The sequence below is a fragment of the Ixodes scapularis genome, unplaced genomic scaffold (assembly GCF_016920785.2).
Source record: "Ixodes scapularis isolate PalLabHiFi unplaced genomic scaffold, ASM1692078v2 PGA_scaffold13__105_contigs__length_92229423, whole genome shotgun sequence".
In the NCBI taxonomy this organism is placed as follows: domain Eukaryota; kingdom Metazoa; phylum Arthropoda; class Arachnida; order Ixodida; family Ixodidae; genus Ixodes; species Ixodes scapularis.
The window spans coordinates 39269478-39295329 of NW_024609839.1; the positions used below are offsets into that span (position 1 = coordinate 39269478).

The following is a 25852-nucleotide window of genomic DNA, read 5'->3' on the forward strand; positions in this document are numbered from 1 at the left end:
GAACCCGGGACCTCTCCATTACAAGTGGAGCGCTCTACCAACTGAGCTAACCAGGGGTTAGACATTAGTAGAGCAAACGGGTTTTATCAGCCGCCACCAGTCGTACACCAACAAGGGTGAAGCTTGCAATTTAATGTTATGATTATAATGCAATTAAATGCAAAGGTGCAAGCGAGCTGGACAATAATGATGAAAATGATCCCTGGAGAAGGGGAACAAGGGGGACAAAGGACAAACATAAATCTTCAAACACAGCTAAGTGACTGATGCGTGACCGAAAAAATCCGCCTGGTCCGGGTATTGAACCCGGGACCTCTCCATTACGAGTGGAGCACTCTACCACCTGAGCTAACCAGGGGTTAGACGTTAGTAGAGCAAACGGGTTTTATCAGCCGCCACCAGTCGTACACCAACAAGGGTGAAGCTTGCAATTTAATGTTATGATTATAATGCAATTAAATGCAAAGGTGCAAGCGAGCTGGACAATAATGATGAAAATAATCCCTGGAGAAGGGGAACAAGGAAAACAAAGATTTATGTTTGTCCTTTGTCCCCCTTGTTCCCCTTCTCCAGGGATTATTTTCATCATAAGTATACTCGGCCGGTTACTATGTTCTATCGTCTCCTCAATGTGCTAGGCTCCTTAAACGATCCTTGAGCAGGGAGAGAGAAGCTGAACTGTGGAGTGGAAGCCAGGTCGCCAGAAAGGTGTGCGAGGCGGCCGCCCGTAATCATATTCCCCCTAAGTTAAGACATGTCCCTACGGCCGCTGAAGGTCAATGTTTCAACGGGGGGCTCTCTCAAAGATGGTTCAGTGAAATGCCAGCAAGTGCGGACTTTATTTTTATGCAGTGCTGAGATGCACTTCTTCGTCAATGTGGCAATCGAAACCGAAACCATGTCCCTCCTCCCCGTGACCAAAGACGTTCCATAATGCTACGCGCGAAGTGTTGCGTGCGGGAATTTTTCGCATGAGTCTTATGGGTGGGGACCACGTACCTTTACGTTCAGGGCCCCGTGCTCATTGGGAACGCCATGCAGGACCCGACGGCTACCAGCAAGGGCGGTCGCTACGCCCGGTTCACCACCGCCGTGCAACAACAATGATCCTGGTGTCCAACATACCTTATAAGCAAGGGTCGCCAACAAGGAAGTGCTGTGAAGCCAGCCACGGATACAAGCACCCGCCGCGCTCGCCGACCTGAGCTAGGGGAACCGTAGCCGGAGGCCTCTGAGGTCGGACGAGCTCACGCCACGACTCAACCCATCCCAGGAGCTCAATCCAAAGATCTCTACAGTCGACCGTCCACTTAGTGGAGGGAATGCCCGACAGTCCCCCGGGCCCGAAACGGGAGCCGCGCGGAGGAGTGCGACAGTGTAGGCCAGAACGGGTGACAAACTCTCCTCAGGACGATGGGGAACGCCAGGCGCCAGACTCCGGCCGTCGCGTCCGCGGTTTATGTCTGCTCGGAAGCCAGTGGCTCCCACAATTGGCATAACGACATTCTAATTAGCTTGAGGAACACCAACCAAGTGCAATTTAAGAATCGACTTTTTTTTTTAAACTAATGTTTAAATGTCTTTTCGAGCAAAAACTGGCGTCTCTGTGCAGTTGCCATAACATTGTCGGTGTTTACAACATAAAAAGCGACATAAGTTTGCTTCAATTCACCTTTAATTTGTCAAAGGAGGGGTCATTGATCTCGCCAGACTCTTCTTTAAAATTCACCAGCGATCCGTGACCTTCCAGAAACTATCACCGTTTTTTTCTTGAGCGTGTCCGTCACATCATTCGTGTAGATGTCAGATTCCGGCACGGAGACCTTTGTGAACACACCAGAAGCCACGAAGAGTGCGTGCCTGGGGCCTACTATTTCCAGCTCCTTGCTGGCAAAGGCGAGGTAATACGCCGGCATGATGAGCACGGAGGTGTCTTGAAACGGTTTCTTGAGCCCCATAGCAAAGTATCCACTGATGGTCCAATCGCAGGTCCAATCGATATCCTAAAAAGGTCAAGAAGAAGTTCTGAGAGTCCATAAAAGCTTCCGTAAGCAATTAAACGCACCCTTTTAAAATGTCTGTATTTCTCGGCAAGCCTATCCTTTTTCTATAGGTTGCAATGATGTCACATCAACCGCCATTATGGTGGTCTCGCTGCTAATCGCGTACGTTTTATGGCAAACGTTTAGCACCACAGGAAGTGTTTTTCTTGGCAATAACAAGTACGAATGACCACCAGCACGGCGCGATGGTGTCATGTGCAAGAAATGTATACAGTGTGGCAGTCGCGCGCACGCAGTGCTTTTTATTTTATGCAACAGACGTAAGTCAAGTGTGCGAGTTTATTTCTTTAGGTTTCAAATAATTGCTTCAATGAAGGCATTCGAACTATTGTTAAAACATATGCAGTGCACTAACGATGCACTTTATTATGTTATGCAACCGTATACAAATAAAATTGCATACTCGTTTAACATGGAGGGGGCTATGCGCACGCCGCTTTCGTTCATATCAGCTTTAAACACGTCCTTGATTGCGACATCTCGTTCGTCGTTTTTTCAGTCAGCAAAAATAAAAAAACCATTGGAACTGCAGTGAAGGTGAAATGAAGCAACCGAGCGGCAAAACCAGATTTGACGTTCGTGTTTATAGAGCGTAACTTCGGTGTGTCTTTGAATTACGGCAATACTGGTTTACGCTGTACAGTCAAAGAAATAGAGGGTGTAAAGAAGTACTCCCCTTGTCCCATATGTAAGTCCCCAAAACTACATTTCGTCGTTCTGTCCACTGACGTCGAGCCGGCGATACCAACGTTTACAAGCTGCTTGATAGTCGAGCAACACAACTTATTAAAATAGCTAATGTACTCATTAAAGGCTACATTAAGACAATCAAGGTTTTCTTGGTCCTGCTGCAAAACCTCAGTACCTTTTTTTTGTTTGTAGTCTTTGAGACACATCGTAGCTATTTAGTACGTTATGTCCAACAGCTATCAAGCCGCTTACAAAAGTCCGTTTCGCCAGCTTGACGTCAGTGGACAGAAGATCGAAATGTAGTTTTGGGAAGTTACATATGGGACAAAAGGAGTACCTCTGTACACCACCTATTTCTTAGACTGTAGATGATAAAGTTAGCCAGCCCAGTAAGGCTGCTACCCTGGTGTCTTTGAAGTAGGTACATCACGCAGTAACGATGCACGACTACAGTGTACTAGAATACGAGAGCCGGAGCAGTTCGCGTGAGGCGTGTGGTGTAGATCGCAATAGATGTCAATACCGGCGCATCGGCAGAAAGGTCAGTATGATGGTCGTTGTGCACATGCACCGCGTGCACGCGCACGTGCGGCGGCACGTGCGGACTGCAGCGACTTCGTGCTGCCTCTGCTGCTCTGTCGACTGCAGCGCCACGATTGTTGTCTGCACGCGCAGCCTCAGAAGCTCTCATTGCGTTGCCCTGGCGGTCCAAACACTATCCCGTCTTCTAGTACACTGTAACACGTGTGGTCGGTTTGCCTTGCTGCATACCCGACCCGGAGGAATAACACGGAGCCAACGGTTTCAACAACAAGAAACTACATTTAATGGGACATGGACGAGACGATTAACATTGTTACCACCGGCGCCTGAGTCCAAGCAGCGACCCTCCGTGCGCCGCCTCTGATCTGCCTTATCAAGGCGGCGCATCCGATTTGCGCGTGGCTGGCGTGACGTCGCCGCCACGCGGGAAAAGTTCGGCTCGAGCCTCGCAGTCGGGCAACTTGGCTTGGGAGCCGCCAGGGTGCCCACACTTCCCCCCCCCTCAAGCTTCGTCCGGCATGTCGATGACGGAGACGTTGTGGGCGTCAGGGCGGGATGACGCTGTTGGGCGGACTGACGTTTAAGTCCGGCCGGCGCCTGCTGGACGAGCGCGGTGGCTGCTGACGAGCGCGGCGGCTCGGTCAGCTCCAGCTTGTCGCTTGTTCGGGATCAGGGCTCCACCAGGTGGCTGCTTTGCCCGTGGTCCTGTAGAGGGTGGCCGCGGTCCACGATGAGACCGGCCGCCGTGTCGTTCAGATGGCGGGTGTGGCGACGGTTTTGTCCATGAGTCAGCTTCGTAGAAAACATGGAAGCAGACGACATGGGACTCAGTTGAGGGCTGAGCCTGACGTTATTTTCGGACCCCTTCCAGAAAGTTTGAAATAACGGATCTGAGGTGGGCACACAATCTTCTCCCCCCTCTCTTGAAAAAGGGGCAGATCCGTGGAAGTAGAAAACTACCCCCAAAATGCGAAAGAGGCCAAGGAGACAAAAAAAAAAGTTCCTCTCTCTTTGGTGTCACCGACGTCGCAGGTTATACCGCCGCCTTGGTGGAGACAAGGGGGTTTCCGGAACGGGACTGCCGTCAGTGTCGTTCCGGTCCTGCGAGGAATCTTCGTCTTCTGCTTGGAAAAATCGTTTAAGGTCGGTGACATGAACAGGTCCGGTTTCCTCACTAGACTCACAGTTAACTAGTTTGTAAGTGAGTGGCGAGCACTTTTCACGCACGCGAAACGGACCTTCCCACCTGTTGGCGAGGGAGGCTGCGAAGCCTCGAGCGGCGTCACTCAGTGGGTGAGTACGCCGGAGTACAAAATCTCCCACCTCGAACTGCAAGTCACGTCGCCCCCGGTTGTACTGTTCAGCCTGCTGTACCCGGGCGACGTCGAGATTTTCTCTGGCCTCTCGAAGGTTATCGGAGAAGCGCTTTCGCAGGTCCTCTGCGAACTTGACGTAGGGGCGAGGCCTTCCTCCAGACTCTGTAGAAAGGAGGCTGTTAGAAAGCGGGAATGCGAGCTCCTTGCCGAAATTTAATTGGGCAGGAGTGAGACCCGTTGACCGATTAGTGGTTGTACGGGTCGCGAATGCCAGCTCGGGCAGTTTCGCGTCCCAGTCCTTGTGGCGCTCTGTGTAGGCCACTAGCATCATCTTAAGGTTTCGATTTACCCTTTCCGTGATGTTTGCTTGCGGGTGGTACGGGGAAGTTCTTTTGTGTTTGATTCCCAGTACCGCGCATGCGTCCACAAACACCTTACTCGTGAAATAGGAGGCATTATCGCTTACAAGCTGTGCAGGAAAGCCAAACCTAGCGAATGTTTCGAGTAGACACTCCCAGATTTTTTGCGAATCTAGCTTCCGCAATGGAAATAACTCAACCCACTTCGTGAAGTGGTCGGTTACCACGAACAAGTACTGATTGCCCCGGGTACTACGTGGGAAGGGGCCCATGACGTCACAGCAACAAATCTGCCAAGGGCTCTGACTCGCGATTGGTTGCATGAGACCGGGGGGCTGGCCACCACGTGGTTTTGCCTTCTGGCACACCGAGCAGCTACGAGCGTATCGGAGCACATCCTGCCTCATGCCTGGCCAGGTAGCAATTTGGGATAACTTTTCGTAGGTCTTGCTCCCACTGCTGTGTCCTGCCAAGGCAGAGTCATGCATGTATCGGATGAAAAGCTTACGTAGCTTGCGGGGTATCACGGTCCGGAATGCCGAGCCATCCGGATCGTCGTCGGCCTGGGGGATGTAGCGCAGCAGGAGGCCGTCGTCGCTCATCAAGTAGGAGTCGAACTCCTCGTCACTTGGGAGGTCGACTGGACCTCTTGCTGCCAGCCAAGCGGACACGCGTTGGCAGAGTCCGTCATCCAGCTGCGCCTTGCGAAGCTCCTCGCGGCTCACCAATGTACCCCACCGTGAATCTGGGGATCCTCGTGTCGTGGCCGCGACGGTCACCAAGCCATGGGTATCCTGCAAGTGTTCCTCAGGAAGTGGAGCACGAGAAAGCGCATCAGCAACTTTGTTAGTTGACCCCGGGCCGTACACAATGGAGTAGTCGTACTGTTGTAGCGTAAGCGCCCAACGAGCAAGACGTCCAGCTGGATTCTTAAGTCCCCTTAGCCATGATAGCGCTAAGTGATCAGGTTGAATCTGGAACGTTGCGCCATCTAGGTACATATCGAAGCGCTTCAAAGCATGAATAATGGCGAGACATTCACGTTCTGCGACACTGTAGTTGCGCTCGGCTGAAGTTAGCGTGTGGCTCGTGAAAGCAACTGGCCGAAGCACACCGCCATACTCCTGCAGCAATACAGCACCCAGGCCACAGTCGCTTGCATCTGTCTGCAGAACGAACGGCTTGTTCAAGTCTGGGAGCTGTAAACAAGCGTTGTCAGTCACGGCTTTTGAAAGGGCTGCGAATGCGCATTGTTGTTGTTCGGCCCAACACCACTTGACGCCTTTTTTTAGGAGGTGATTGAGCGGTTGCGATATCTCGGAACAGTGTGGAATGAAATCCCTGTAGAACGCAATCATTCCGAGGTATCTTTGTAGGCTCTTTACGTCATGTGGGCTTGGGTATTCCGTTAGCGCGCGCAACTTATCTTCGTTGGGACGGAGCGTGCCGTTATCCACAACGAATCCAAGGAGGTTAATCTTGGGCGCGGCTAACTGAACCTTTCCGGGATGAATCGTGAGCCCAGCATTACGCATTCGCTCAAGTATAATGCGAAGGTGCTCGACATGCTCTTTGATAGTTCTCGAGAAAACAACCACGTCATCCATGTATGCCATGGCAAATTCGTACTTCGAGTTCCCAAGTACAACATCCATCAGGCGTTGAAAACTGGCTGGAGAGTTAGACAAGCCAAACGGCAGTCGGGTGAACTCGAACAACCCTCTGTGGCAGATGAAAGCCGTTTTTGGAACGTCTGATAGGTGAATCTCGATCTGAAGGAACCCGCGACTGCAATCCAGCGTTGTAAACACGGTCGCGTTACCGAGCGCGTACATCACAGAGGAAATGCTGGGGAAAGGGTAGCTGTCTCGTACGGACACATCGTTAAGCCGCCTGTAATCCACACAGAGTCTGGCTGTTCCGTCTTTTTTCGGGGCGAGAACAACGGGGAATGCCCAGGGGCTCTTCGACTCACGTACTGAACCGGTGTCGATCATTTCCTCGAGCGCCGCATCAAGGAGTGCCCTTTTGTGGACGCTGATCGGTCGAGGATTGCACCTCCGAGGCGGCGCGTCACCGGTTTCAATGCGGTGCAGCAGAATGTCAGTCTTTCCAGGTGTTTCCGTGAACATCGGTGAGAAAGACTCCAGGACGGCTTGCAGCTCCTGCTTCTGCTGGCTGCTTGCGGGGCACCTTCGCAACGATTCTCGAACGCCGGCAGGCAAGACGTCTGGCACCGTGGTGAAGTGGGCTGCAGTGGTCGAGTTAGGGATGCAGTCCTCCCTTTTGGTAAATGGAGTCAGCTCCGGTTGTTGTCCCAGCCGGTATCCACCACCAGAAAAGTCGAGTGTCATGCTTTCGCCTGTAATGAAATCTCGGCCCAAGATCACAGGTACCACAAGTCCTGGCATATAAAGAAATCGCTGACGTCGCTTCTTTCCATTAAACCGAATCTGCAGCCTCACGGCTCCTCCAGCTGTTATCGCTGTACCAGAAGCTAGCTGCAAACGGGTTTCGCACTCCCGGAGGCTTATCTTTTTTGCTTTGCAGAGTTCGAAAACGAAATCCCCTATGAGCGAGATAGCGGCCCCAGAATCCAAAAGTGCGGCAATGGGAAAATCGAGCAGTGATATTGTCATGCGCGGTTCAATGATGTTAGGCTCGGGCTGGATTCGACATACCGATGGAATCTGTGCCGCGGCCTGACCGCTCCCAGGGACTGCACCGGCCGTCGGCGAGTGGCTGTCTGGTTTCAGCGTCGCCGGCCGTAGTAGTTTCCCTGGTTGTTTTGGTTCCGGCCCTTTGCCGCCGTCTCGTGCCACCTCTTGTTTGTAGTGTCCAGACGCCTTGGACACTGCTTTCGGTGATGGCCGGGCTGCTTGCACTCGTAGCAGCAGTCCGACGACAGTTGCCTGCTTAGGCCACCGGCACCGAGGTGCCCGTCGGACCGCCTCCAGTGATCGGATAAGGAACCACTATGGGAGGGCCTCCGCCAGGCTTGCGACTGGCTGTAGTGGGGAGGGCTTGTTCCGTTGCGGCGGGGGTCAATGCTGCTGGGCTGCGGGTTTGCGACCGCACCGTGCCAGTTTTCGCCAGCACTTGCAGGAGCAGACTGATGAAGATGGTTCGCTTGGGTGGTGATCTCCGTTGGGCCCCAGCTTGCGATAGGGCACGGCCAACGACCTCCCACCTGTCGTGGCGACCCCCGCCCGAAACCCTCACGGGCCTCGCTGTGACCTCCGGGGACCTCTCGGGGAGAGTTAGGCGAACACACGCTTATCCCGCACGGGAGTTCACCATGCATGCCACGCCAACTCTCCTGGTTGACGTGGTGGGGAAGGGAGGTCTCGTTCGGACAGTCCACTTGCGTGGAGGCCTCGGGGCCCCGCCATGCGCATGCCGGTTCGAGCGCGTACTTGGCTGGTGGCGGCGGCACGTAGTTCCGCTCGGCATGAAGAGCTTCCTCGATGAGGCGGGCGCCCCGGGCTAGCTCTTCAAGGGTCTCAAAGGTGCGGTTGATCAGGTAGACGTGGTACCTTGGGTGACACTGTCTTCTGACCCGAGCTACTCTGTCCGACTCCGGTGACTTCGGGTCCGCCCTCTTGAAGAGCTCTTGCATGACCCGAACGTACCGGACCAGACTTTCATCCGGGTGCTGCGTCCTTGCCTCGAGCTCTCGGAGAATCTGCGTCGCGTAGCCTGCAGGCAGGAACTCTTCGCGAAGCCTTGTCTGGAAGTCCGCCAGGCTGGCGAAGGGGGCCTGTGACCCCAACCAGCACCTGGCGCTGGCTTGTAACGCCAGCGGGACAATCCGCTCCACGATGAAGGCTTCCGAGGCACCGGAGGCAAGGTGGTACGTCTGCAGCTCGCCCAGGAAGTCTGCCACGGACTTGACGTCGTCGTACCCCATGTAGACCGGAACAGTCAAGTGTGGTCTGGGCTCTCGCGGTGGGGTTTCCTGCTGGCCAGGCGTGTGGGCCAGGCGCTGCATCACGGAGTCGCACATCTCCGTGACCTTCGTGAGCAGGTTCATTTGTGCTGCTGCGGCCATCGCGGCTTCCTGCTCCCGCGTGAGCATGCCTGCGAGCACAAAAAAAGAAACGCCCCCAAAAATCCAACACAAGCGCGCAAAACGATTGCCGCGTTCACAAAGACACGGTCACAAACACGCCAATACAACAAACGTAGACGTGACGGAAGCACGAAACAACGATAGGAAACACGGGGAATATGAAAAAGGCTTACCGAAAGAAGAAACCAAGCCCCGTGAAATTCCTGCGAGTGGGTAGCATACCACGGTTGGGCGCCATTGTGGTCGGTTTGCCTTGCTGGATACCCGACCCGGAGGAATAACACGGGGCCGACGGTTTCAACAACAAGAAACTACATTTAATGGGACATGGACGAGACGATTACCATTGTCACCCCCGGCGCCTGAGTCCAGGCAGCGACCCTCCGTGCGCCGCCTCTGATCTGCCTTATCAAGGCGGCGCATCCGATGTGCGCGTGGCTGGCGTGACGTCGCCGCCACGCGGGAAAAGTTCGGCTTGAGCCTCGCAGTCGGGCAACTTGGCTTGGGAGCCGCCAGGGTGCCCACACACGACCGCACGCCACTACTATGCTCATGCAGATTGAAACGGGCGGATCTCCAAGTTCTGCAGCGCGAGCTTTCGCTCCACGAGCTCCGAGCTGTAAGCATAGCGCTTCACTTGGGCCCCGTACGTGCAAGGATGTGCAGCGTGCGCGTGAACGTAGCATTCGCGAGCCCGTAAATGCACGCACTTGACAGCACGAGCTGAGAGATGGCGGCTGCCAGATGCCCTGCTTGCAATCGTCTGTAGGGAGTATTCATTGGACGCCATATTTGTGGGTGCTGTTTAGTGCGCATGCTCAGAACGAGCTCGCATCTATAGGCTCCTAAGACCGGCACTCTTCATGGTGCGGAATGCACGTTACAAAAGAACTGTGGAAGCTCGCCGTCAGCACGCACTCAGCATTCGCGCACACAGTTATGGCCGCCAGTGAATACTCCCGGAGTATTCACTGGCGGCTATAGCTGTGTGCGCGACTGCTGAGCGCGTGCTGACGGCGAGCTTCCACAGTTCTTTCGCCACGTGCATTCCGCACCACCAAGATTGCCGGTCTTAGCAGCCTATTGATGCGAGCTCGTTCTGAGCATGCGCTCTAAACATCGCCGTCAAATATGGCGTCTAGTGAATATCCCCTATACTCCGTTCACCCTTAAGCGGAGACTGCCACGAAAGCTACAAGCGCGGGCTAGCCCGCACTCCGGGCTTTGAGACGTGCATTTCTTGCCCGAGCGCTCGTTCTGCGGAAAAACGCTTTAAATGCGCAACCTCGAACTCTCGTGCTTCTGGCATTGGCTGCAGTGTCAGCTTAAAATGTGAGCGGAGTATAGCACAATCCTCCCAACCAAGTGGCGTTTACGCGTGTCACTCACTAACACAGCTAGGGGGTTATTCACGGCTTGCAAATGGCCAGGTGAACACAACCAATCCGCGTCCGGCCAACTGTGTTCTTTTATTTGTGTTCCAGTTATCTAAATAATTGGTCGAACTCGGCTCATATATGGCTCTCAGAAAAATAAATTTGTCTGGTCGGTGCGTGATGTAATATAAAAAGTATTTATTTATTGGCTAATGAATTGTATATTAGAATAATTTTTGATTAACTGATAGATGTGGTGGTTGATCGATCGATCGAAAAGGCTGGGCGGCTTGCGCTACGTTTGAATACAGAGTGAAAATGTATAAACATCTGCACCAAGAAATTTTGCACCCTTAATGGCAAAACAATGAGTTCCATAGACTTACCCCCTCCCCCCCCCCCCCCCCCCCCCCCCAATCACGGCGAAACCTTTTCAACACATTTAGCTTGAGTAATTCACCCTTCTGGTTGTAAAATAAGGTGCTGTTGCATGGAACACCATTCAACTTTGAAGGGTTTAGGAAGATAGTGGAAAAGGCTGCTACGATAATTTGAGAACACACTTCATTTATTAAGGATGTTTGCTGCACTAACAACAAGCTGTTGAATAAGTCGCTAAGTTAGCGGCTTTGTCGAATAATATTCCGCTGTATCAATGATCTTTTCTTAGAGATATCTTCCTTGAACTTAGACATATTATGCCCTACGTGGAAGACAGCAAAACAACAGACGTGTGGCCTTCGTAATTGCGGAGACAGTCACCCGTGGATGAGTGTCTTTGAATTGCCGAGTATGCATACGGAGCTAGAGCAGTAAAAAGGGTCGTGATTGCAATACCGTGCGTAATTTGTTGCATTTGCATTTGTTGTTTCTGCGTACGTGAGTACTGCATGTGGTGCTTCCTTCTCGCCAACACTCCGTCTTTAGGGTGTTCGTTCACATCCCGCCCTAAAGCCGGGATCACACTGCTCATGCCCGAGTCCCACTAGAGCGACAAAGAGAAACAACCGACAGCGACACGCCTCAAACCAGATTCTTTCGCAATTTGACAGGCTTTGTAGAATAACGAAGGCCATGCTCAATCACGAGCATCATGCACACGAGGGTATTTTGGGCAGGCTTGCAATCACACTCTCAGAAAAAAAGGTGTATTATTACACCCCTTGTCCCATATAATACACCCCAAAATTTCAATTCGACGTACAGTACCCCATAATCGAACAGGCGGCCCCAAAGTTTACGAGGGGCTTGATACCCGTGTGGTACAACTTACTAAGATAGCTGATGTACGTATTAATGACTACAAAAAAGATTATCTGAGTTTTCTTGGCCGAACTGCAAAAGCTCCGTGTTCTCTTTCTTTGGTCTTTGATACGTACTTTAGCAATTTAATAAGTTATATCGCACCGTTATCAAGCCCCTGGTAAAATTTTGTGTCGTCTGTTCGACTCTAGGGCGCTGTATGTCAAAATGAAGTTTTGGGGTGTATTATATGGGACAAAAGGGTGTAAGGTGATACCCTTTTTTTTAGAGTGCACTCGTGCTTACTTCACGAGCACCGAACAACTAAATGCCTGCCTACTGTCATCGCGAGCACGCTGCATGTGTTGGAGGCTTGTCGCTGTACTGGAACTCAGGCATCATACATCATACGAAAGACAGACTACAAACACAGGACACCGCAATATCTGCGGTTCGAATGCCGGGCGCCAAGTGTGTCGAACGCAGACGCGTGGTGCGAAAGGTTTTCTTTTCTTTTATTTTGTTTCTGCTTGTTTCTCCTTTAACTCGTTGCCATGCGGCATTCGAAGCACGGATCTCGCTGTAACTCGCGTTCCATTTTGTATAAAGACTACCTTTTGTGTGATGCATAAGCAGTATTACCACGGCTTTAGTGTGCTAGCCCAGGGACATGTTGATTTGCACCCTTAAGGGTGTAAGCGATTTGAGTGCGTGGTTGGATATCGATGGTAAGGATTAGTTACACAACAGCGCCCACAGGGTCGCTCTAATGTGCAAATCGCTCCAGTGAACACAAAGCGGACTGCTGTGCCCTGGTTAAGGAATTACGTACGCTTTGAGCGGGGGTGGCGTACCACTCCACTTGAACAGTCCTTTTGGGGGGAACGTTGACTCCTGTGGCCACCGCAAACGTCTTGAGTTTCGTCTGACTGTCGGTCGTGGTGTTGTCCGAGTTGTATTTAGCGCCGAAGGTGCCACCCAGTCCAAACACCTCTTTTAGTGACACACCTCCCGAAGTTTCAATGCCGAGGGTGAATCCGTTGCTTACTTTTAAAGATGTTTTTTCTTTGCGAATGGTAGTACGCGTGACGGTGTATGTTTGGGTAGCATTCGATTCGTTGTCATAGAGGTTAGCGTAGAGAAGGCTGCGGTTACCGGGAGCTATTTTTGGATCACTCATTGTTACCTTGCCCCCTTCGACTTGTATATAAAATCTGGCATAAAAAAGAAAAGAATATATCGTCAGATATATCTAATATACATTTTAAAAACAATGAAGAAACCAATAAACCGTTTATCGATGAACGTGCAGATTTCGGAATATCGCTCGCAATGTAGACGCTTTACACACGCGCCAAATTACAGCCGCCATTGGTGACCTTCTCTTGTCTTACCGAGATGCCGAGCAACTGAAACGGTAGTTGACGATCCTCTACAAAGGCCGATGCTTTAGAAAAGAATACAGTTGAGTCTAATATGGCAATAGCCTGGCCTGCTATGGTAATGATGAAGTGAAATAAACGGAATAAGAGGAAACAAAAACTGAAGGTCAGTTATGGCGGCGTCCATGCACAGCTGCTGCGAAGCGTCTATAGGGGTGGACAACCTGACACTGGTGTACTTATCGCAGCAGGAATGGCGACACGTATTAATATTTTTCATTGGTAAATCCATATTGTTAGCAGTTTGTAGCACTATGCATTCTGGGCTGCACATGTCAATCTTTAAATGAGAGCTGCGGCGTCAATTTGAACGTTTTCAACTAGACGTGTTCTCCTAAAGAGCGCGAGAAACTGAGTCTAGAGCATCAAGTAAATTTCTCCCAAAAGTATTTAAATAATTTTTAATCTTAGAACTACGTCAGAAGCGAAACCGAAACTAACCACCAGCTTTCCTGGTTCCCCGTCTTTTTGATAACGGATGTCAGATGTATACCCATTAGAACATGTGCAGCTTGAGCCTGTTTTGCCCAGCGTCATCGTGAAATAATAAACTACGATACATCCAACAAACAATTACCACCAAAGTTCTAAAGCTTTTTAGCTCCAGATATCAGACGATTCGCCCTTCGCATTTGATCCGGCGGCATCTCCTCCAAGGACACCTCCCCGTGTCGGCTGCTTTCACAATCCGCCTACGTGTGGACCAATGGTCGCTTTGATGCAGAATGGCATGGAAGGTTTGATGCGCTAACAAGCTGCGAACTGTTTTCTAGCAAGACGCGAACGCCAAGAGCCAGCGTTTGCGTCGGACTGCTCGGACTCACTTGCGTCCTAGAAACTTGTCGGATACCAAAAAGATTTCACTCCGTTGATCTCATTCGCTGTGCTATTGCACCCTACCGCCAATCACCAATTACCATCACCCTCCATCACACGCCGGAAACAACCTAACCCAGAGGCAATTCATAAAGCCACATATGCCATCACCAGGGCCGTTTGCTCGAAGCGCTAACCGCGGTTAAAGTTAGCCGCAGTACATAGGAGTGGGATTTTAAAATCACGCGACTGGGGGCTCGGTAGGGATGCGGGGGAACATGGCGGTGCCCCGGTGAGTGAGCGCTGCTCGCTTCGGAACTAATATGTCGTTGTAGCTGCAATATCGGGCGTGTTAGTCAGCAACGAATGGTGCAGGAGGCTTTCGCTTTGCCCTAACTCACTTAAGTCGCAAAGCATGAGCAATGACATCGCCGGATTTTTTAGATAGTCTTTCGATTCTGGCCATTCTTAAGCCTAAATGAACGCGATAATTGTCGGCATGGCAACGTCTTTGGAAAGTGGAGTGCCTTGACTCAATTGGGGAGGAGATCGAACAGTCACGCCTCTGGCGGCACGCTTCAGCTGTGGGGACAACAAACCGAATTTTCTTGTTTATTTTTGATCAGCGATATCGATGGTGAGGATTCGAAGGCCGCTCCTCGTGCAACCAAAGCACTGGTAAGAGTGAAGCGCTCGTGTCCAGACCGTGCATGGCGAGGTTCAATTTCTTTGTTTTTCTGTGTTAGTAAACACCGGGCTGTGGGGACAACAAACTCGATAAAGCTCCCCTACCCTCTAAGAAAAAATGGAGGAAAAAAGTAGCAACGGCGCGTCTTCCTCCCTTCTACTGACGCGCCCCCAAGCGGACGCGAGAAAAGGGGAGGAACGAAACGTCTTTCTCCTTCTCCAGGCAGACGGAAGAAAGCTTTCGCCCTCCCGACTCAACTTCTTTCGGTTTCGTTTTTCGAGCAGGTCGCGCACGTTGTTTAATAAATAGCTGTTGAGTTGATTGAGCTTCAGCGGCAGCGAAGGCCGCCTGTAATTCCGTCTTCTAGTCCAAACGTGCAGAACATTTCGGTTGCATTGACGTTTTTCTCATTAATTTTATCAAACGAGCAAACGAAGCCGCTAGAAACAGCGAAGTTCCGGAGCAGTGCCAGCAGTGCCACGTACACTGGGGGATGGCCGTCTCCGGATTGCGGGACTCGCGCGGCGCGGAACTGCAGTAGCGAAACCACGCGGAACTGTGTCGACGTTTTCGACGTTATGGAAACCGCAGGAACTGCGTCCAAGACAGGCAGGTTCTGCTGCCGGCTGCCTGGGTGCCTTCCGTGCTGAGTTCGGTTCTGTTTTCCAATGCCGAGTGCAACCGGCGTTCAACGTGGTTATGTGTTTGTGCATGTCAGCAACATAGCTGCAACATCGTGATGGCAGTGTTGTGGGTTGTGAACAGAATACTGGAATTATCGCCGAAGTGACCGTGTGTTCGCGTATCAGTGGTGTAACAAGAAGATGAGATCGTAAACTGTTGGGCATTGATGAAGCTGGTCGGGCCCTGATCGAAGGGGGCGGGGATGTCGCAGGTTGACATTCCGCTTTACATTAAAAAGTTTAATACCACTTGAGGGATTACGTGCAATCGATCAACGTGCGAATAGTCATGTTGGAACGCTGGTCTGAACAGTAGAAGCTCCTATCGTACAGTGGCCAATGTGACTGTCGGAATTGTCTCGCCCCCGAGAGCGATTGCGCTCTGGGGCAAGGACTGAACAGTACGAAATCGTGACGGAAAGTACGTATATTTACAGTATGGAATTTCGGCATTAAAACACAATAGTAGGTAAAATCGAAAATAAAAAAGCTACCCTTTATTTTGCTGTTTAAATATACTACGGCTCCTGGAGGAACTGCCCTCCAAGTGGCGCGCTGGGATGAGAGCTAGAAGTTTTCGGGCTCGCCACGGCGTAGCTCTGTACCTGCCGCAAGTCGCGGCTTTGACTGAATTCAAGTTGATCGAAAAGCGGTTTCTCAGCCCGTGAAGCATCACTTCCAGCTGAGTGAATATCCGCTCTACAGAGATTAATTCAAGACGGTAATTGCAGCTTTGCACAAACAGCACAAATAGAAAAACCAAAAGAAATACAGGCTACGACGTGTCGTGTGGGGAAACAAACTTGTGGCTTCGAACCACATTGGAGTGGCTTGATTTATTGGCTTTCAAGTAATTACGGCATGATCGAGCGTTTGCTTTTTAATAAGTGATTCATCCCCTGAGCCATTCAAAATACTCTCAGATGTATGACATTACTGGGAAAAAATGAGCATGCTGGGAATACGTTTTATTGCTGAGGGAGTCACCGAAAAGTTCCGTACGTTCAAAACGACCAGTATAAAAGACGGAAACGCGGAGCGCGGGTGTGGTGCTCGGGTTAGTGTGGTGTTCCGTTGTACTGATATTTGTGTGTGCCGTGTATGTGCTCAATAGGGAGTTTTAGAATAGCGCACGCTAAAGCTTTGCGTGCGCAAAGAATAGCGTCGTCGCCACTGCGCATGCTCCGAACGCAAACCAGGTTTTGCGCTTTGCGCGCGCAATTTTAGCGCGCGCTATTTCTCGGAAATCGCGTGCGTACGCAAAGAGTCTTTGCGCTTCTCCAAGGAGGATTCGTGATGAGAAGTTGGCTCAATCCAAGACGAGCACAGTTAAAAAAATTGGCGGCTTCCAGGATTATGTTGGCGGCTGCTTTGGCGGCGTCGTGAGTGCGACGTCGGCGGCATCCTCGCGACTGCAATTTTCAATACGGGACGACATTGTACCCGGTTTGGCAGCGATCACCGGCAACTTGATGCTTGCGACGTGCGAACATTTCACGGCGAAGGAACGATGAGCGAAGGTCAGTACACGAGACCTCTCTTGTCGAGGCGACGCAAGCGGACACGACCGGTCAACCGCTCGCGTCGCGTTCTCATGTTTAAACAAAATTAAAATGCTACTCTGGACAAAAAATAGGTTTCTTTTTCTAAAGTTACATCATTTCGTGTGTGAAATAAAATTTTTTACTGTATCTTGGTGGCGTCGCAAGCGCCAGATGTTTGGGCTTTTGCGTCGCGGCGGAGAAACGCTATTCTAAAACTCTCTCGCGTCGCGTGCGCTAATACAAGCGCTAAATTGAGCGCTTGCGTGCGCTAAAATTGCGTACGTTATTCTAAAACTCCCTAATGTCTGTTCACCTGATGCTAGTAATAAGCGTAATGTAAGTATAGTAGAGGATCCCCAAGCGGAGTAGTGGCCTGAGGGAAGCAAATTATTTTTTGTAGAACATGAATTGGGCGGTACCTAGCGCCACCTAGCCTAGCTACTTGCAATTACTCTGCTTGACCCCGCCATCTGGTGGCTAGCGATTTAACTCTCTTTCACGCTACGCGATAAACACCGGCTTCGAGTTTGTTCTTTCGAGAGCGGCTTTTGGTTTCGCGGATTGAGTTTGCCCTTCTCCGTGATGTGCGGTTGACGAGGGAATTGTGACTCGAGGAACACCAAAGGTAAGACGTAAAGTGCGCGAAGTAACTGGGTATCGGTTGTCTCCGTTTAACATCGCAGTGCTGTCGACGAGAAAACTGAGTAACTAATTTCGAAACGCAAGTTTCTGTACCTGTGGGAGGAATCTGGCTTCGGAAATAAACACAGTTTGCGGAAAGCTCGTGTTACGCTTTTATTTGCTGCTGCTCTCATCCCGTACAAGAGACGTAGCGTCCTCGTCAAGCCTTATTGGGCTCGATTTGCTCGATTCGGGGCCGCCATATTGAGATGCAAGCGACGGAGGAACTTTGCTCCCCTGCTTCAGGGACGAAAGTTTCTCCCTTTCTAAAGGAACATAGGTTACAAAACAGTTCCTCCCCTAAGGGAGGACTATCCATACCCTTTTTTCTAAGAGTGTATAGTTCGATCTCCTGCCCAATAGGCCTGGTATTGCTAGCACACAAAAGCAGACAGCGTCCCAACTGGACCTCTTTCTAAATTTCCCAAGCACCGAGGTGCATGCTACGGGTGTAGTTACACGCGATGCACGTGTTGGCGTCTGCACTAGTAATCGTTCTAAAGCAAAAAAAAAAAGACTAAAATAAATACTGCCTTGCACGTGCGTTCATCAAAGCCTTATTATGATTATTTACTTCGAATCTTTTATAAGAGGAAAGCCAGCGCGCGCGGTCCATAGAATTAAGCGTGTTTCACATGCAGCGATTTTCGCGGCGCTCGTGCCGCTCAATCGCTGCGGCTGGCCAGAGCGCCGCGACGGCAGAAATCGCGCCGCCCTAGGGCCAAAACCGCTGCATGTGAAACACGCTTCACACTTCCAGCGTTCTCCTCGATGCCTGGGTAATTTAGAAAAAGGTCTATTGGCGATGTGCGCGATCGAAAGCGTCGACAAAAATGTAAGTAATGCAAGATTTTTTTTTTTTTTTTTAATTTTGATGGTGTTGGGAGTGTTGGTTTCAGATCGCAATGATTTCAAGCTTCCACCATGCTCATTACGAACACCATCGAACTTGTTGTTCGCATGGTAATGACGTCACGAGAGGGAACCGTATGAGGGCGCCACCTCGTGTGCTATCAATAACCGGCCGATTGAGTCAAGGCAATCCGCTTTCCAACGGCGTTGCCATGTCGACAACTATCGCGTTCATTTAGGCTTAGGAATGGCCAGAATCGAAAGGCTATCCAAAAATGCGGCGAGGTCATTGCTCATGCTTTGTGATTTAAGTGAGGTAAGGCAAAGCGAAAGCCTCCTACACCATTCGTTCCTGACTAACGCGCCCGATATTGGAGCTACAACATGTTATAGTTCCAAAGCGAGCGGCGCTCACTCACCGGGCACCGCCATGTTGCCCCGCATCCCTACCGAGCCGGTCACGTGATTTCAAAATCCCTCCCCTAGGTACTTCGGCTAACTTTAGCCGCGGTTAGCGCTTCGAGCAAACGGGCCCAGAACGCACAACGCAGCGAAGTAGCGAGCATCGCCTGCTCTCGGAGACGTTCGACGGCACGAGTGCCCCTGCTCATGGTTGACAGTAAAGCGACAGCAATAGATTGGGTGGTGCTCGCGTAAATTTCAGAATTCATTTCCTCGAAATAAAATTATTGTCTTGAATAAATATTTCGTAGACATACTGAGTGGTGGATACTTAGTAAATTGTAAACATTTCATAAAAACCAATGACCCTCACAATTTCGCCGGAGCTTCCCTTTCAGCGCTGCATTTAGAATTTCTTTATTCGTGTTGATTGATTCTTTCATGTAGAACGTTATTGGGCCTCATATTAGAAAGTTTTATTAACTATTTTTTGTATTAAGCGAGGTATAAAAATTACGTGCATTGAAGCTGCATCCCAATGCCCTCGTGTGAATATGACTGTTGCAAAACAGGGCTTGTCGGAACCCTTCATTGATAACAACACAGTGCAAGGAAGGCTTCCAACGAAACACGTACGTAGGATAAAAATGTCGCAATATCTTTCTGAATTGTGTGAGAGTTTAGGTTGAGTTTAGTTACTTTTTTGTCTGGAACAGGTTTTTCATATCCTCACTTTCTGACCTAATATCAGTCCAATTCACTTCGGTTTTGTACTGTTTTTCAAAAATTTTAACGAACTTTTCCATTGCCATCGTTAGATTGAAGACCTTTGGTTCGTTTTCTGCAGAGATAGAAAGAGAGAGAATCAAATTTAGCTGCCACGTTGAAGTGTCCACGTTGATATACATTACAAATAGCATTTTAATGTACAATATTGGTATCGGAAAACATAATAAGGCAAAAATTAAATCGAACATTAAAGAAATACAAAATTCCTTAGGTTGCTGAATGATTATGGTAAAACAACTTCAGCAGATACGAAAACAAAATATTAAAAAAGTGGCAGAACCTTTTCCAGAAGGGCGCCGCCATCTTGAATGTCGTCACTCGAAGTATGGCCGAAAACGGGTTTCGCCGTTGCTACTCCAATAGAATATAAGCGAAACCGTCACCCATTCTCGTTTCGCCTCACCTATTTTTTTTTTTAATGCGAACGTATTAACTGTTCCATGGAGCGCAGCCGGCGGCGTCTGTAACGGCAAACAACGGGAAAGAAATTCCCACGACCGGTGGCGCCTGTAATCGCTGTAACCGCGACAAACGTAAAAGAGGACCTGATTGGCGTAAAGGGAGCCCTGATTGGCGGTGCTGGTTAGGCCGAGAGGGTATGGAGGAGGCGGTACGGAGGGGGCCCTGATTGGGTGCGGCGACAGGCGTCAAGCCGCATTCCGTGAAGCCGTGCCCTGTGACCACCCTTAAAGCGAAGCGCGCAGGGCTGCTTTATTGTACGTGAAAGATGTACACGCCAATTTAGTTTCTACGCTAAATGTAGCGGAAACTTTAGCGGAAAGCTTAAATTGTTGTACAGGTCAGTGATGTCCCATAATGCAACGCGCGCAGTGTTGCATTATGGGACTCCTAAGCGCCCTTTCCCGCTAATAGCGGTTACGCCGGCTCTGACGCCGACACCGATGCCGATGCCCACGCCGCTATATGCGGGAACAGGTGCTTAGAAACTGCGCTGCAATAAAAAAAAATGACAACAATTTGCATATGCGTCAGTTAACCTTTTATAGTTCTTCTTGAAAACGAGATTTTTAGCTCAAAGGTCGGTTTACAATGGGGAGTTTTTCTACGTGGTTACGTTACGACCGCTTTTGGGCGCTTACGTCAAGAGTCACAGGGACATCCGTGGTTCTAATGAAGCGTGGTGACCGGTTCAAGGAGTAGCTTGGCACGCGACGTAAGAAACAGGAATGTTCCGGTTAGTCCTCACGTAACGTAAGAAATCGTAAACAAACACCCTTGTGTGAACCAACATTGAAGGGGCCATAAAACGATTTTTCTACGCTCGCTAAATACTGCTCAGACTCACTCCCTAACGCTAATAACCGAATAAACTTGCCTTAGTTTTTCTTTCCTAGCAATGGCAGTCGGGAAATAAATTCGAAAAAATGAGCATCGTTCATCCCCTGAACATAGGCTTCTCTATATCGACAAAGCCCGGCAGATCGCCACAAGACGCGGCCGCCGAAAGTTAAAAGGTAGGGCGGCAGACAATGAATGAGAGGAGAGGCATTTAAACGGGCACCCCGCTGCGGCGTGGCGCCGAAAAACACTCGTCCCGAGTGAATGAATTTCCGCTCGTGCTGCTTGCGTTCCTCGGGCTACCTGTTAATACTGCAGATTGGGCGAGTTGGTAAGGCATCGTTACGAACCAGCGCAAGAAGACAGTTATTCAAAATCCAAACACACAAAAAAATACATTCACTCAGCGCTGAACTATCAACTGAATTGTATTTCAATTTTCCTCTTCTTCGACCCCAAGGAAGAGCTGAAGATATTTTTCATCGATATCAAGGACCTATATTATTCCTTACCCCAAGAACGTCTCCTAAAATGTGTGGAAGAAAGCATTGACGCCTTTGGCGTCATACCCTTTATGAACGCGGCGGGTCTGCCCCCAAAGTCAGTTTCTGGACATACTGAAGATCTATTTGAAGTCCACCTTCGCGGCTTGGGATGGAAATGCCTACCTACAGAAGACGGGAGTATGCATAGGATCCAGCATTGCTCCAGTCCTTAGTGACATCTTCCTTGCACATCAAGACAGGAGTCTACAACGAAAATTGGATACATCAAAAGCAGTGAAAGTATGCATATATGTAGATGATTTTTTAATCTTCCTTGCTACAGATGATACAAACCTCACAGCCATGGTGGAAGAGGTCCTCTACAATTTCAAGAACTGTATGAATCCTCTGGAGCTCACCTACGAACTGCCGGTCGAAAGATCATTACGATTCCTGGATCTTCGACTGTATGTGCTACCATATCACATCTGTTGGTCCTATGAGTCCAGGGGAAAGAAACCTCTTCTACCATTCAACTCTGCACATTCCAAGCTTGTAAAAAGAGGTATAGTGAGGTCATGCCTTAAGAACTCTATTAGCAAGTCATGCTTACATTCAATGCAGACGAGCTTCGACGTACAAGTATCAAGGCTAAGGTCCGCTGGATATCCTCTACCCATATTGACGTCGGTAACCGAGGTTCTTCTCAGAGAAATCAAGCTCGGTAGCGCCGCAAAAATACCCAGAGACAGGACAACCAGACCGGTAGTCGTGCCATATATGCATAATCTATTTCATGGTCTAAAGAAAACAGCAAACAGAGTAAATGTGAAGGTAGTGTTTTCAGCACCACACAAACTTCACAGCCTCTGCAAAAAAGTAAACACCTCCTCAATCAGCACCGTCAGCTGAGCAAAGAAACACAGATCCAACTTTGTCCCATGTGTTGAAGGGGTAGTCTATTCGTTTCCCCTTTCCTGTGGAAAGGAGTACATTGGACAGACGGGGCGGTGTTTAAACGATCGCCTGCGAGAGCACAACAACAACATTCCAATGGCAACTCCGGTCACCTAAGTATTCACTGTAGGGATTGTGGCTGTTTTGCGCGACTGGACAACTGTGCTGTGTTAGGCAGGAGCAAAAACCAGCTCACTCGAGAAATTATAGAAGCGGAGAACATTGCAAGATGGGAAGCCCAGTGCGTTAGCACTTCGTCCTTAGCTTTATCAGAGAAAGAACTACATTATTTAGACAGAAGGAGTTTAAGACAGTACACCAGTATAACCACTGATTTTTGTTTACATCTGATATTATTTAACAACTAATCCTGTAACTCTTGGACTTTTTGCATCACTCAAACTATTTACGCCGAGAGTGTAGTCGACAGTAGGCCAGCATATCACCTGGTTTATACCTGTTCGTGATTAATTTTCTAATTATTTTTGTAATTTTTGTAACTCTTGGACTCTGGTGTATTAGTATTATTCTATTTTTTTTCCTTTTCTTTGTCTTCTATTCATCTGTTTTCCTTTTCTTTTTCTTTCGCCTCCCCCCCCCCCCCCCCCCCCCCCTTGCCTTGTCTTTCCCCTTTTCTTCCTTGGCAACCTATTCCTTGGGGTCGAAGAAGAGGAAGTTTGAAATACCATTCAGTTGATAGTTCGGCGCTGTGTGAGTGTATTTTTTTGTGTGTTTGGATTTTGAATAACTGTCTACTTGCGCTGGTTCGTAACGATGCCTCGGGCTACCGCTCCTTTTCTCGTCGGGTTTGAAAGCCATCTTTCGGGTCCTCACCGCTGCAAAGGCTGTGGGCTGACTACAGGCTCCCCGAGAAATGCTCTGTGCTACCAGGTCCTCGCCCTCTAAATCTGCGACCGGGCACTTTATGGCTCCGTCATCGAACTGGATGTCTTTGTGAGTATGAAGGAAACTATGCCTTAACTCTCAGGCACAAAAAGCGTCCCGCGGGTCCTGGTGCCTATCCTACTGCCATCGGTAATCATAGCCACGCGCTCGGATTGGCAAAGTAGAAAACACGTCCCGAGTACCAGGTATTGTTAGTGTTCGGCTATTCTCATGACCGTAGTGGATGGACACGACCCACAACCCTGGTGTCCTCTGAGGCATTGATTGTTACGAACCGAAGTCACACTGTTCTTGTGTCTGATCCACAAGCCGCGCTCGACTGTCATCAGACGGGTGGTTTCGATCAACGTTATATGATTAGCTCAGTTACAGAACTTCTCATTGGCGCTTCTTGTAGAGAGAGTACCCCCACCCTCTCCGCGGTTCGCCTCCTGTCACTCGAAGCGCCAATCTTTTGGAGGCGGTCACTGCAGTGACTATAGTTCGATAGGGTGTGCGTAATGCTGCGTGGTGAGGACCGGCGAAGAAAACTTGGATTGAGCGCGTTGGTAATATATTGTAGTGGAGACGCTGAGTGCGGGGTGAACGGAACGCGACGGAACAGCCCGCACCACGAGCGTTCAAAACTAAACAAAAAAACATAAAAGAGGAGCAACCGGCACGCGACGAAGGGAACGCTCGTCGTGCTCGTGCGTGTGCGCTCGGCAGTTGGAAGCCAACCACCGAAGATTTCGGACCTCTCTGTGCGGTGATTAAGCAAGTTAAAACGGAAAGCAGAAATTGTAACAATATTCAAAAATACGAAAGAGTGAGACGCAGAGGAGGGACAGGACAAACATCTTTCTGTGCTGTCCGTCCTCCTTGTCTAACTGTTTCGAATTTCTGAATCTGTGAAGCAATATCGTCGGGATCGTCGTCACCTCGCTTATTCATCGAAATTCCGGAAACCATGTGGACACGATGGATCGCTCACGACAAGAACAAGGCAAGGTAAAGAGAAAAATGTCAAAATCGACGCGGGGAAATAAACCGCGCAGAAGAGGAAACCGGCTGGACGTAAGACATGCATTTTCCATCGTCAGAAAGCCAGCCCGACCAGTGGCACCACCATGTCTCCAATCGGCAGGGTGATCAAACTGCTCCATTACAAGCTCGACCGCAAGCTGCGAGACACCAAGGCCCTTTTTCGCGAAGACCGCCGCCCGGCCAACACCGACGCCAATCCCTGGAGCTCCACCCCGGGGTTGATGAACTCCTTGTGTCACGGGAAATTCGGCCGGATCGTTTGCAAGCTGGACACGCAGGGAACCCTCGCCAAATGCCCGAGACTGGCCTGCTAGAAGTCAGCAACCCATGGCGGCACAGCGAACACCACCGTCGCGAGGGCTCTGCTAGGCCTGATGCTCTTCTCACTCTTCACCATCCTAATATCATCGTGATCATTCACATATATTTACAATACCATTTCATGATCATTACATGCAGCGCCGCAAGCCTTCAAAGTGTGGGCGATTTGCTTTTCTGCGGCGGCGCGGCTCTTCTGAGCTAAAATAAATATAATAAGCTGGACTACATTATTCCTTTCCCCTGTTTTGTTTTTGGTTCCTACCAACACCGCGAAAACAAAGACGCAAACGTGTAACAAGCAGCTGAAAAAAAGTGAAGTTCTTTTTTTGTTTTAGATAGTTTTGTCGTGTTGTTTCCGCTTTGTTTGTTGTGGACTCAACACCGACGGCGACCACCACCTGCGCAACGATGGTTGTCGTTAAAAGAGTTTCTTTACTGGATGTTTTGTATCTTTGGGTCGACTGCTAACATCTTTGTTTTATTCGCCGTTGTTCGCGACTGTTCCCCATTTCTTTTTATTTTCGTATTTCCTGCGAAGTTCGGAAAGTGTTTGCACGGTCATTTTTCTCGTTACGTTTTGTGTTTGTTATACTGCAGCGGCTGGTCCGCTTTTTCTGGTAATATTGACATGTTGTTTGAACACCCTTTTAGCTAAGAAATGAGAACCACTCAGTTTGTAACGGATTAACAGTGACCTCTTACAATTTATTTCGAGTAGCTAAACACCTTTTTCCGTTTCGCACACGCGTTTCAGACGGGTTTGATCCTTTGAGTGGCGTTTGAGACCGCTAAATAAACTGCGCTATCTTTGTTTCTGCGCGCGTTGTTATTTTTTCTTCAATTGCAGTTAGGATCAGTGGATTCCGCTTTGCAAGTGCACTGACCGTAATGAGCTGTTTTAGCTGTTGGGGTGGAGAAACCGGGCTCTGAAAGCTCGAGGACGTCGCGGAGCCTATAATTGACCAGTGCGTCGTCTGCTTCCGTAAACTCCGAGTCTCCTAGAGGCGCTACTGTCGCGTTCGCCGCCGCTCCAATGGGTTTTGGGAGGAGTTTCCTGTATTGGCGAAGCTATATGGTATTTGATGCATCTGCGTGGCCGTGCTTTAATTTATGTCTTATATCTGAGGCGCGTCCGCTTTGACATTGAGCGCCCCGCCGGTTCCCGGGACGAAGCATCCGCGTTTATGTGCTTTTGGCGAATGGGAATTTACCTGCCTTTTTGCTGCTACAGACGGTTACAGACAATTCCTGCTTCGCTCCAAGGGACAGTTGATGCTTTCGCATTGAAATGTAATTCGTC

At 49.8% G+C, this 25852-nt stretch overlaps 1 protein-coding gene and 1 non-coding gene across 2 annotated transcripts in view; both read right to left on the minus strand.

The window, feature by feature from the left end:
* Positions 1-285: 285 nt before the first annotated feature.
* On the minus strand, positions 286-358 carry Trnat-cgu. The gene has a single exon. It is a non-coding gene; the product is annotated as a tRNA-Thr (tRNA).
* Positions 359-1718: 1360 nt separating this feature from the next.
* LOC115326809 overlaps positions 1719-25852 on the minus strand; it is a 30159-nt gene continuing 6025 nt past the window's right edge. The window contains exons 3-5 of the mRNA XM_040208292.1: positions 19469-19610; positions 12494-12875; positions 1719-2003 (exon numbers count right to left, since the gene is read on the minus strand). Coding sequence (XP_040064226.1) covers positions 1719-2003; positions 12494-12875; positions 19469-19610 — 809 coding nt within the window. The remainder of the gene's footprint in view (positions 2004-12493; positions 12876-19468; positions 19611-25852) is intronic.